At 43.0% G+C, this 13,045-nt stretch overlaps 1 protein-coding gene across 3 annotated transcripts in view; it reads left to right on the plus strand.

Moving 5' to 3' along the window:
* GSTZ1 (glutathione S-transferase zeta 1) overlaps positions 1 to 13,045 on the plus strand; it is a 94,100-nt gene that overhangs the window by 74,632 nt on the left and 6,423 nt on the right. For all 3 annotated transcript variants that reach the window (XM_078659957.1, XM_078659956.1, XM_078659958.1), the window contains 4 exons: positions 2,417 to 2,542; positions 4,404 to 4,482; positions 5,427 to 5,479; positions 7,477 to 7,526. In XM_078659957.1, the coding sequence (XP_078516083.1) occupies positions 2,417 to 2,542; positions 4,404 to 4,482; positions 5,427 to 5,479; positions 7,477 to 7,526 (308 nt within the window). The remainder of the gene's footprint in view (positions 1 to 2,416; positions 2,543 to 4,403; positions 4,483 to 5,426; positions 5,480 to 7,476; positions 7,527 to 13,045) is intronic.

Here is a 13,045-nt window from a genome sequence, read left to right on the forward strand (position 1 = left end):
CTTTCCGTAGAGTCTTGCCCTGATGAACTTCAATCATTTGTAAACATATTGTTTCAAATACCGTTTTCCTTTAATTTACTTTTAATGTGAGTGATGTGTGAGTCTATCACAGACATTTTGCACAGAAATGTTGTGTTTATGTTCCATGCAACATTTATAAAAAAGTTTCTTCATATGTAAAAGAGTGAGCTGCTGCTGGGTTATACAGTATTAAAAACGTGGGTCACTATCCTTAAATATTAGAGGTCAACACATTTAGAATTTAGACCATTGTGCCTGTGCACTATCGATGACCTACTCAAGAGGGTATGGAAGACCTGAAACTATGGGTCCAGGGAACCCGAAATTCTTAAGATGTCCCCGACGCCAACGTTTGTGCAGATTCATCAAATCTTGAAAAGTTTTTAGCAATCCTATGGACTTAGCAAATCGACAATATTACAAAGTTTGAATCCCATACTCCATACCGTAAATGGACAAATGCAATTATTGTAAATGCAAGTTATATTAACAAATACATGCAAAAAATAATATCCAGTTAATCATCAGTAAAAGGTTTGTTTGAGATATTTTTCAAAGATGGAAACTAGCTCCTAGGAGCTGTGGTGGACCTTAAGGAGACTAGTTTTATTGTGTCAACAGCATCTCAAATAGGAAGCACTTTTCATATATCAATGTGGTCTATGCAAATTAGTTAAGACAGGATTTCAGAAACCTGGATCTGATGGAGAGGAGTAACATTTTGAGAATGTCGACATCTCCATGTAAGTCCTTTTATTTCCTGAGAGCTGAGTTTGACAGCACATTTTCTGAATAACTCCAAAATAATGTGACTGCCTTTTTTGTAAAACAAGCGGAATACCACAATGGATGCACTGATGTTGGCGGCCTTAGCAATAAAGTTGTAACCGTACATTGAGCATAAATGGAATTATTTAATGCTAGAATAGCTTGTGTAAGATTGAGTCATTTAGTTTTTGTATATTGTTTTAAAGCCAATTACTTACATTTTCCGATAGATCAAAACTATGTTATTGATCGATTCCCAAAGTCTGGTACATTTTTAAAGTAATGCACTACATAAAGTATTTTAATTGTATTTGACAATTTGACTAATCCATTCACATAGCCTTCCTGGAAAAGATTTGCAAAGCTCTTGCGAAATGTTCTTTTTTGGTGTGCCTTCCTATCGCTAGCACTCATATTTATATGTTCCGGATTCTGTTGCATGCTTATGCTTTGACTAAGTTCTCAATATTAGCGTTTTGCAGCAAATTATACTATTGTCATTTTCATCCAAGGCTATTTTATTTACGAATATTTTTATTCGTGAATACTAAACAACTTCCTTCAGCCCTGGAGGCTCACTTCTCCTGTCCCTTTCCTGTTCCATCCAATTGGGAAGCAACTGACGTCCGCCATTCCTAGACTCGTTAACAGTTTTCTTTGCCGTTTATGAATGAGTGGATGAAAATAAAAGGTATACCATTTCCCAGACAGTTCAGTTCTGGTTTCCTACTAATCTGAAAATGGATTAACTGAATTTATTGCTTATCACACATAACATAACTTATACATTATTTTTAGTGAAGTCATCAAGTGCTCTACACCAAACATCCCCTACCCTTGATTTACTCTAGTTTACTTCCGTCATATGCACTGTTTAGTTTATTTCCTGTCTGTACTCTCTATGCTCTTGTTTTTCACTAGTATAATGGGAAACGGCCTTTACAACGAAGCCGTTTCCACGAAATCTTTAACCACGCATGCAGTACAACGCATGCGTGGTTACCACTAATGCCTTTACCACGCATGCTTTTACTACGATGTTTGTAGTAAAGGCATATGTGGTAAAGATTAAAAAAAAAGGGGGCTTGGGGGGGTCTCCCCCCCCCCCCCCCCCCCCAAATAAAACAACTCACCAGAAGTCACGTCGGCATCAGAGTCGTTTAGGAGAAATCGGGGAAAAAATGCCGTTTTCTCTTAACGACGTATGACGTCACCACGCAAATAGTCGAGGAAAAGTTTATGCGTGGTAAACTAATTCCGTTGTAACGCATGCGTGATAAAGGCATGCGTTGCAACGGAATTCGTTGTATCGTCATATATTCTAGTATAATACCACATGTTATTATCATGCATTTTGGTTTCCTCTGCTAGACATTCTCCTTATGTTCTGGAATAGTGCTCTATGTTAAATCTTTATCATTTTCTTCATGATTTATTATAGTCGTTCCCTGTATCGATATATTTTTTGACTTAACCTCTCGTTATCCAGGATCATGTTTAATTCTAGGTCAAGCCCCACCGTGCTCAGGATTAATTCTACTGTGATGGTTTGTTCTAGAGCATAGGTCTTCTCCACGTTAACAGTGTGTTCAACTCCAAATACATCTCGATTTTGATTTCTTTATAGCTTGCAATCATCCAGTACCTGGACGAGACACGACCAACCCCAAGACTCCTGCCCCAGGACCCTAAAAAAAGGGCTCAGGTCCGGATGATTTCTGATCATATTGTGTCTGGGATCCAGCCTCTGCAGGTACATTAAGGAGAGGGCGGTTAAGATTAAATGCATCCCTGGAGAGGAATTAAATGCTGGAATTCATTGCCCTCTTTTTGATAAACAGGGTGCATCTAAAGTTCCTGTATTGTGGAAGGAATATTTATATTATTGAGATGCCACTGCGTTGAGCGTATCTTAACCAAGTTACTAGCATTAGCAACCACAGTAACTGTTCAAATTCCAGATCTAATATGTTATTGAAGTTTGAAATGCGGACGTGCACAAATAGCACCATGTGTCAAGATGCATGTCATTGGACATAAACTGTACAACACACAAACAGTGCTGAATGAACATCTCTGATCCCGATTCCCCCCCTACACACACACTTTCTCTAACCCTGCTACCTACCCTTGATCCATAAGATCTCATAGCGGACGACCTCCTGCTACAGTCAGTATAGGAAATCAGATCGTTAACAAATTAAAACAACCAATGTAATAAAGACAGCTGCAGAACTAATTAGAACTGCCAGTATCATTAACTATAAAATACTTTATTTTCCATCACACCGCCAAACGCTGCATCCCATAGCACCATAACTACACCACTATATTCATTACACATGACCGGCAAAGACTTCTCAAATAGACTTAAAGCAAAGACAACACTTTTCCAATGACACATCCACAGTAAAACGTGGTACACGTGTGGATAAGGACTTCAGTGCACCACATGGGAGTTGCAAGGACTATACAAATGACAATTTAAACCCTGTGTACATTGTGTTGTGATACTAAACAGTGCCAGAAAGTCATGATGGGGAAAATTAATGAGTAGGCCAGTACAGTAAACTGCAGAGGAAGACCCCAATTTGCATAGCCTTAGCTTTGTTCAAAGGAGGAGAAAAACAAGATTAATTGATTCTGAACTCAGACTTCTAAGAAAGAAGTTATGGATACCCAGCATGAATCCCAAAAATAGTATCGCCATCAAAGCATAGCTCTGATTCGAAACATCGCCAAAGGTCAGTGGAATAGTTCCAACCAAAAAAGAAGCTCTGGACTTGAAGAAGCACTTCGGGCTGACAAACCGAGAAAAGGACACAAACACACATGGCATTCGTTGGGCCGAATAGGTGGCCTTGTCAAGTGTTTCATGGTCAATAAACTGTTGCAGTGTGAGTTGGTTTCATAGACAACTGCAGCATTGACAGAACTGATGGCAAGATCTCAGCTGAGAAGGATGTTGGAGCCACTAAGGCCTGCACCTTGGTATTCTTGAGTGTAGGTCACCTTCAGGGTCTGTGATTTTTATTGTCGAAAGAAGTTTTTGACGTACGGGCTGGTAACCATGCATTGACATGAGGGGTATAGTTTGAAAATGACTGTGGCTGCTTGGGGAAGTGCATTACAATGATGGTAATCTGCCTATGTTCTTTGACTACTAGCTTTTCTACTAAGGCCTGATTTTTTTTTTTTCCTCTAACACCTTTATGCTCAATATTTCGGGAGCCCCTTTAATCTCAGGCACAAACTCCTTCCCTCCTCCAAAAAATACAAACACACTGTCACTGCATCCTTTAAGCAGAGTTGCTACATTTTTTCTGGTACACTGGTGGAGCACAATGTTGTGAAGTAAATGTTGCGAGTATGTGGAACCCTGCATGAGTAGACCCTGACGAGTTATATTAGGAAATAAACATTGAGCAACACAGAGCTGTTTCAGTATTACAGCCTGGCCTTTGTACTAGAATGGGAACTACAGGTTTAATGTTTTTTTCAGTTTGGATTTATTTTGTTCCATAATACAGTTGGTGAAGGGTGGGGCAGGGTATATTTGTGTGAGTGTGTAGCATGTTCAGCGTTCTTACTGTGATTTTTTTCCAACCCCACAGAACCTGGCCGTCCTAAAGCGAGTGGGAGAGGAGAAGAAGAATTCATGGGCTCAGCATTACATCACACGCGGGTTTCAAGGTATTTCAAGCCAGGGATATATAGTAGTTGCCATCAACCTTTGCAAGTTTTATTGATTGGGCTGTTTTCCCAACGGGAAGGTCCCTGGCCTGCTCTCGCTACATTAAACCTTTCACTGAGAACATGTATCCTGATCACAACTAAATAACAAGGTATGTGACTATTCCTGTCTTCAACAAGGGGGAGAGAAAAGAGGAGGGCAATTGCCACTAGTCAGGAGTGGTAGGTCCAGCATCAGCGTGTGCCCTAGTAGAGTAATATGTGACTATTCCTACCACCTCTAACTTTTGGATAATTCTTGCATTTTCACTTGTTTTAAGTGTGAATCACACCAGTGAAGTACTCTAACTGTGTACAATTGAGTGTCTAGCAACAGATGCGCATGCTTCTGGTGCACTGCAGCTCTTTCACTGCTATGTGGTTTACATGTGTGGAGCCAGACCTAATCCTGGGAGCCATGTCCGTGAGGATGAACTTGTGCTGTGCAGCAGCCATAGGTGCTCATTGAGTATAGCCTTTTTGGTGTGAAACAAAATGATGACAACTACTCTACTTAGATTATATTTTCTCTATGAGAAGCAGGAGGAAGCAAGGCTTTCCCAAGTGGAGAGAATGAGGGGTGCTTAGAAATATACCCAGAGCCTTACGCAAAAGTGTAGGGGTCTTTAATTGAGTGTTGCTATACACCATAGCGCTTGGTGCTGTAACATCCTCACTAGAAGTAGGATATATCTTTGCATTAATTAGAAAGGAAGGGAGAGGAGTATGCTTCTTAAGTGAAAACTTCACCAAAGGGCGAGGACAGGAGATTAGAGTGTTATAGTTTATGGGAACCTAGGGGTGGGACATAGCAGAGAGTGGGGAATGAGGGGGATTAAAACCAAATGTATTTACTGGGAACTGCACTTGGCATGAAGGCTCATGGTTTTCACAATTTTTTTCAGCTCTGGAGCAGATCCTGCAGGGTACAGCCGGAAAGTACTGTGTTGAAGATGAGGTAAAAGAGCTACCAGGGTAGTGGGGTCAAAAGTACTCTTTGTATGGGCACTTGGGACCCCACCAGTCATTTGTGTTCATGAGGCAGATCTGGGTTAACAAAATGTTGGGTGACTTTTTTCTCACCTGCCTGGAATAACAGCGCATAAATTGATCTGTTCACTTGCCCTGCGATACATTGATCAAGTTTCTACTATCACAGCGGATGGTCTCGTGGGTAGTTTCACCTCACAGAAGTAAACCTTTCTTTCTGTGGGGTGAGCAGATATTTAAAGTGCCTTTAGATATGTAAAGATAATGAAAATTCAGATGAATTTGAAATGTGAAACAGTCTATTTATTTAAAATATTTATAAAGTGCAATACTCGTCCCCTGGGGGATATTATGGCACTGTATAACTCCCTAACGTTCAGCCAAGAGAACCTCGCAAGAAGTATCATATGCGGAGAAGCAATAACTTGAGAATAGCCAGGTTTTCAGTTTCTTTCTAAACCATGCATGATTCTCCGTAAGGCGAAGCTCCAGGGGTAGCATATTGCACCAGGCTGCAGCCTATTGTGGAAAAGAGCAAACTCCTGTTCTAGCCATTTTTTTCAGATTGCTTTCACTGAAGCGACATTGTGCGATCTCAAATCACGAGATGGCTGGTAAAATTCCACTCTTGAATGTAGAATTTCGGGACCGGTGTTATACACTACCATATGTGCATAGCATAGGAGTTTGAAACCACCTCTTTTCCGCATTGGTAGCCAATGTAAAGAGGACAAACATGCTGAAGGGAACCCACATCTGTCCATGTTGCTGATTAACTTGGCGGCGGCATTTTGAATCACCTGCCAGGCCCACAAAGAGGGCGTTGCCATAGTAGAGCGACTCGTGATCAAAGCCTGGGTGATGGTTTTCTGCCAGGCTATTGGCAACCACTTAAACAACCCTCTCTGCAATTTGAGGATTCCAAAACATTTCCCACAGGTAACTTTAACTTGACCCTGCATGGAAAGGGAATCCTAAATGATGAGTCCAAGATTCTTAGCTGATTTCTTTGGGGTGGGCATATCTAAATTGATCTAAATATCATTAGATTTAAAATAACTGCTATATTGCTCTGCAGATCTACACTGCCTCAGATGATGTGCAGATAAAAAGGCAGGTTTTAAGATAATCAGTATAAGATTGTTTTACCGAGAAACCCCTTTCTACTTTCAAAGGTTTAGCGGTCTCCCATAATCAATATTTGTCCTTTTGATAAGATGCTTGCCTTTAACTCCATGAAGGTCTATGTGTACTAACCACTGTAAAGCAAGATACAGACCGCATAATGTAAAATGTCACATGTAGCACTATAACAGATGCAGTGTACTTCAGACACGGGCAAAAATAACATTCATCCCTGTCCTTTAGGGCTTACACACTAGGAGTTCCAGTAAAGCACTTTTTTTCTGTCACCTATCCATGCAGAAAAATTGGCAGTTACCATATTTGACCAAATATATACAGTTACTGTAATTTTTACTGTATATACTCTTTTACATGACACATTTTCCCCCATTGTTGAAACAGCTAGTTCGGGTATAAATTAGCATGATCTGTTTGGATAAAATTGAAGTTTCTTTGTGCATACAAAAATGTCTCGCTTGAACTACATTCCTTAACAGTCTGAAGGATGGAACGCGGGGACATCCAGCACTGGCTGGTTGGAGATGGGCCCAGGTCTTTAGTTGTGCTGAGGTCATTACTTTGGGGTGTCTGGAGTGTGGTTGAGGGCATTGGGCCACTGATGAGTTGTTCACATGACTTGGGCACCACCAGTAATTTTCTAAACCTTGCTTAAAAGGCTGAGGATGGGATGCTTCTTGCTGTTTCCATCCTTTCTAGATGATCCTTGTGAAACGTTTTGCTAGAGAGGTAAAATGGACAGTAATGTTTAGTTGTAAGCAGGTAGAAGCAGTGGTCAGTCTGTGATGTAGCGGTTCCATAGTCTCCTCTCCTTCCCCGCAGGTTTCAATGGCAGATCTCTGCTTGGTCCCTCAGGTGTACAATGCTGACAGGTAAGCAAAGAGCTCTCCGCATGCGAACTACCACAGTTTGTAGTGTAGTACAGACAAGGGCTGGATGATGACAATGTAGTGGACTTAATGAATCCTTTACGGCTTCTTGTATACCTAGAATATATTGCATCTGATATGTCTACTCTGTCCATCTTTATTGCTGGCACCTTCTCTGCTTTTTCCTGCAAAACATAACTCTGTCCATTTCTCTGCCACACTAGAATGCATTACTACTGATTTCCCATACTGCACTCCTGACCTTCCACTTGCAGAATACTTTGCTTCACCCCATATCGAAGTAATGCTGGTTGCCCATATGTCCTCTTCAATGATTTCCCAGAGGGCATTGCAGTCATCTGCTTTCTAATTCCTAGAATATCTTGCTTTTTTCCTCTCTGGCTGTCCAGATCTCATTGTTGCAGTCTCTGCTCTCAGAATTGCATCCGGGTAGGTAATTAGAACTTCAGAATGCCTTGCTGTGGTCAACTCTCCTCTTCCACGAATGCATTGTTTTGTTGCTACCTTCTAGGTGATATCTTCAGGGTGCACAGCTGTGTTTATTCCACATCACTTGCTGTCATCTACTTTCTGACCCCTTCTCCCCAGTGCATTGCAGTAGTTGTGTTTATTGACCACTTCTTTCTTCTTCTGACTCCCTCAATTACATTTAACGTTTAGCTTTGATATTCAGGAACTAGACCTCTTTTTGTAAAAATGTCCCTGAAGTTGATGTTTGTTTTAGGATTGCTGCCCACGCATCTTTTAGCCCCTTAAGCTCCCATTCACCTCACGGTCTTTGTTCTGCCAGAGAGTATCCTGGAAGTGTAGTTGGAGAAGCACACAACGAGCAGAGGGGAGTGTGACCTTGTGCTGCCTTTACTTCTCTCTGGCCAAGCAGAGGGGAAAGATTGAGAGTGAAGGGCCTACATGCCCGATGGCCACCATCTCATTGACATGCCTCTCAGAAGTGTTAGGCCAGTGGTGGAAGAACCATGTTGTCAGGAACTCTGCCTAAATGACAGTAATAAAATGTTCCGTGATGCAAGCCTAATCACTGGAAAATGGTATCTGATTTGCAAGAGACTGGTTCACTGAAAGCACAAATTGTTAAATAGCTCAAGGAATTTGCAGGATACAGTAGAAAACTAAATGGACAATAACAGTGGTATAATGGTTCTGAAGAGGTTAGAGTGATCATTGATGCATCAAGCGAGAGTGACCAGTCCACAGGTCGGCTGCTTAGATTGCTTCATGTTTATTTTATGTGCATAGTTACTGAAAAACATTGCAGTAAAATAAAACCAGCAATTAAACTAAAATACACATCAATTTAAGACTAGCGCAAGCTGCTTCAAGTATTTGTAGCAGCTGAGCAGACTTAAAAACGAATCCCAGCACAAAAGTAAATAAAATGCATAGCAGAGCGATAAAGTGAGAGCTGGGTTCCAGCGAGTTTAACCGCCCCTATCCCCGGAGGATCATTTAAATGTTAGTGACCATGACTCTATTGACATGAGAAACTGGGGATGCCAATAGTTTCACTGGAATTAGCAACAGTTGAGAAATGGGTTAAGGTACGTTTGGCTGCTTAGATCGAGAAACACTAGCCACCAAGCTGATCTTTGTAGACTGGATCGGTCACGAATACCGTCTACACTGCTTTTGCATCCATCTAATGCATGAAGAATGTCTGGCAGTACACAAATTTCTTATTCCACAAATTGTGAAATGCATAGAACAAGAAATTCTTGGCCCATCCAGTACTATGCTATGGATGTGTAAAGTGCATGGCTACCCAAACAGGCCTCCCAGTGTTGAAAACTTTCTGATTTACTAGGCTTTAGAAAGCATTTCTGTTCCCGTATTAAATCTACATCAGTCTAGGCTCGGCTACTGGCACCTTATTCATTATAAGGTATTTATAGAGCGTTTAATCATCCGCCTAAGAGAAATCCTGGCGCATGACCTGATGACGACCAAACTCCATTAATCACAAACCCATTCTGGATCTCTTAATTCGCCTGCTTTGTATCCAGGCCTGCTTAGCGTAGCAAAAAGCGCAGGCTAGCTTGTAGAAAGCGACTGCCACGCAAGGTCGCTGGACCGGTGTCATAAAGTATGGCAAAGTCACTTAAAGACGACTCTCCTACAAACTGAAAGCCAGTGAAGAGAATTTAGACAAACTGTAGCCGAACTCCTGATGGGGCTACTGAAAAACTATCCTGCCGCCACACTTTGAACCACTTGGAGGTGAGTAATCAAGTAATCAGCCAGTCAGACTATTGCCATAATCCAGCCTACTCACAAGCAAAGCTTGTTCAATAGTCTTCTACCACGCTTCCGGGATCCACAGAAATAGTCTGTGGAGAGTAAGTAGGAACCCAGGGCAGCATTTACCTGCTGGTCCTGCATGGAAAGAGTGGTCAGTCAGGAAACTCAGATTCTTAGCAAAACGTTAAGGCATTGGGGCAGCATTGTGGTTTTCCTATCTGCCCTCCAACTAAATGTATAACTAATACTCACACACACTCTCACTCTTCAGAAATACCCTTAGATACATCAATACTCATGGGGCGGACAATTGTATTACCTTAATATTATTTGCATTTGGTTAAATACACTACCTGGCACCTGAAAGAGTATCAAAGCAAGATCCCTAGGAGGCTGTATGTGGCGCCTGCCTCATATTGCAGCAAGAGGCCCTGTAGAAAGGCGTTACACATAGGCTTGCCTTCTGAGGAAGTTGCTTTCAAGGTCTATGTCCTAGGTCAAAGCAATATATTTACATTAATGTTGTTGTCATTAAGGTAAATCCCTTGCCCTGCCATTCAGTGCTCCTAAAAGAAACTATGTTGGGTTTTGTTTTATCCCCACTAGTGGAGCACCCCTCATTCCGCTTCGTAGGTGGGGTAAAAACAGGCAAATTTGACTCGTTTTAAAGTTCACCAGACTATTTGAAACACCACTAGCCACCAGAAGAGGTTTACAAGAACTCCGTGGCATTCTATGACCACTGATGGAAATATGAACTGGTGGAACTGCATGGAAGGCTCAATGTGCTGCACTATGCAGTGGCTTAACAATAATAAGGATATTTATAAAAGCGCCTGGTTACGCCTTCCCGGCGTGTCCCCGCGCTGTGTAGAAAGACGGTCAGACACAGAGCATAACCCTTAGCATTAGCAGAAACTACTGGGTGAACAGGAGAGTTTTAAGAAGACTCCTAAACCTGGTCTCCGACTTTTCCAACCTCAGATAGGCTGGGAGTTTGTTCCAGTTTTGTGCAGCTAAGAAGCGAAAAGAGCGACCGCCCATTCTCGCTTTCTTAATCCTAGGGATTTCCAGCTGCCCAGTCCCATCAGATCTCAAAATTCTACCTGGCACATACCTAGTGACCAAGTTCCCGAGGTACGTCGGAGCCTTGTGCCAGAGAATGCGGTGGCAAATGAGAAGGGATTTAAACAGCACCCTCTTCTTGACAGGGAGCCAATGGAGAGTTTCAAGCGCTGACTTTGACGACGCCCGCCTGGGTAGTTTCAAAATCAGCCGTGCTGCTGCATTTTGCAGGACATGCAGCTGTCCCAGATTCTTTTCAAATGCTCCCAAATATAATACATCCCCGTAATCCAGACGGGAAGTAATAAGAGCGTGCGTCATCGTCTGTCTAGCTTCTAGAGGGAGCAGATCCAGTGTTTTATTTAAGGTTTTTAACACACCAAAATATTTCCCCACTAGTCGACGAATATGACCTTCATAAGAAAGGGCGGGGTCCACCCATACCCCTAGATTCTTAGCCTTCATACAGGGTACAGGGGTAGGACCTAGACTTTGTGGCCACCAATCCGCAGTCCAACTGGATTTGTCTCCACCCACCACCAAAACCTCGGTTTTACCTCCATTCAACTTTAAGCAGTTCTTATTCATCCAGGAAGCCAAGTCCTGCATGCATGCCTTAAAGTTGGAAGCCTCAGCCGAGGGTGCCTGGGATAGGGAGATCAGCAGCTGGGTGTCGTCTGCATATGAGACTAACTCCACCCCGAACGCCTGTACCACCTCAGCCAAAGGAGACATGTACAGGTTGAACAGAGTGGGGATCAGGGCAGAGCCCTGAGGCACCCCCTGCTCCAATGTAACATCGTTGGACTGAAAAGTCCCATGTCGGAACTGTAAACTACGCCCTGTTAGAAAAGATTTCAGCCAGCCCAGAGCAGGACCCGAGACACCACCTCTGTTCAGACACTGCAGCAAGGTGAAATGTGCCACAGTGTCAAATGCTGCACTAAGGTCTAACATTATCAGTGCCATGGTGTGTCCCGCGTCTAATCCTTGCCTGATGGTCTCCGTGGCTCTTAGCAGAGCGGTTTCCGTGGAAAATCCTGGCCGAAACCCTCATTGGGAGTGGTGAAGGAGATTAGCCACCGCCAGGTGCGCCATCAGTTGGGTATTGACCACTTTCTCCGCTACCTTCGCTACATAAGGCAGCAGTGAAATGGGTCTTAGGTTTTCCAGAATGTCATGGCTGATAGTGGATTTTTTTTTGATCGGCAGAACCACCGCTCTTTTCCAGTTCACTGGCAACGTATGGGATGCAAAAGAGATCTCCAAAACGTGCCTGATGTAAGACTCCAGGATCCCAGACTCTCTCCTAGCACTTTAGGAGGGGCTGGATCCCTAGGGGAACCAGATTTAATACTGAGACAAATGCTTCTTAAAGTCTCCGGAGGGGGGACTGTAAAGTGTTCCAGTCTCCGACCCATCCCACTATCTCCCACCACTTCTTCAAAGTCCAGTCCACTCCTCGGGCTGCCAGTGAAAGAGGAATAGATGTTCCTCACCTTCAGGGAGAAGTATTCTGCTATTCTGTTGCACTCATCCACTGAGTCACTACTGGGCGCATTCAAGCAAGCCACAGTGGAGATTTCCTTGTAAATTCTATAAAGTTCCTTTGAGGAGTTCTCAGCCTGTCCAATTCTGATTTTGTAATGGGCAGCCTTAGCCCCTCTCAATAGTATTTGATATCTCCTCTGTCCTTCTCTGTATAGCCTCTTCTCCTGAGCTCTGAAACCCCTTCTCCAACTTCTTTCCAGTCTCTTGCAGTCTGCCTTGGCCTTCTGCAAGGCGGGGGTAAACCAAGGAGCGGACTTTCTTACTCTCTTGTCAGATCTCTTCGGATGAAACGGCGCCACTTTGTTAAGGGCATTTAAAATGCGATCATTCAGATTTTCATTCGCATTTTCGCTGTCATACCCTCCCGGGGGGCCCCCCTTCCCTCAGTTCCCTATTAAAGGTGTCCTGTGAGAAGGTCTTCCACTTTCTACAGGGATAGTTGTTATTCATTCCCTTCAGTGAGTCTTCCGTAGTTACATCAATACTAAGAGGCACCAGAAAGTGGTCCGACCAGGGAACTGGGAGCGGCGTTCCTACTTCCACACCCTCCCAGCTGGCAAACGCAGGATCTAGCAAGTGGCCTAGCTGATGAGTGGGGGCGCAGGATTTAAGATCCAGCCGCATAGACTGCA

The sequence above is a fragment of the Lissotriton helveticus genome, chromosome 9 (genome assembly GCF_964261635.1).
Source record: "Lissotriton helveticus chromosome 9, aLisHel1.1, whole genome shotgun sequence".
Lineage (NCBI taxonomy): Eukaryota > Metazoa > Chordata > Amphibia > Caudata > Salamandridae > Lissotriton > Lissotriton helveticus.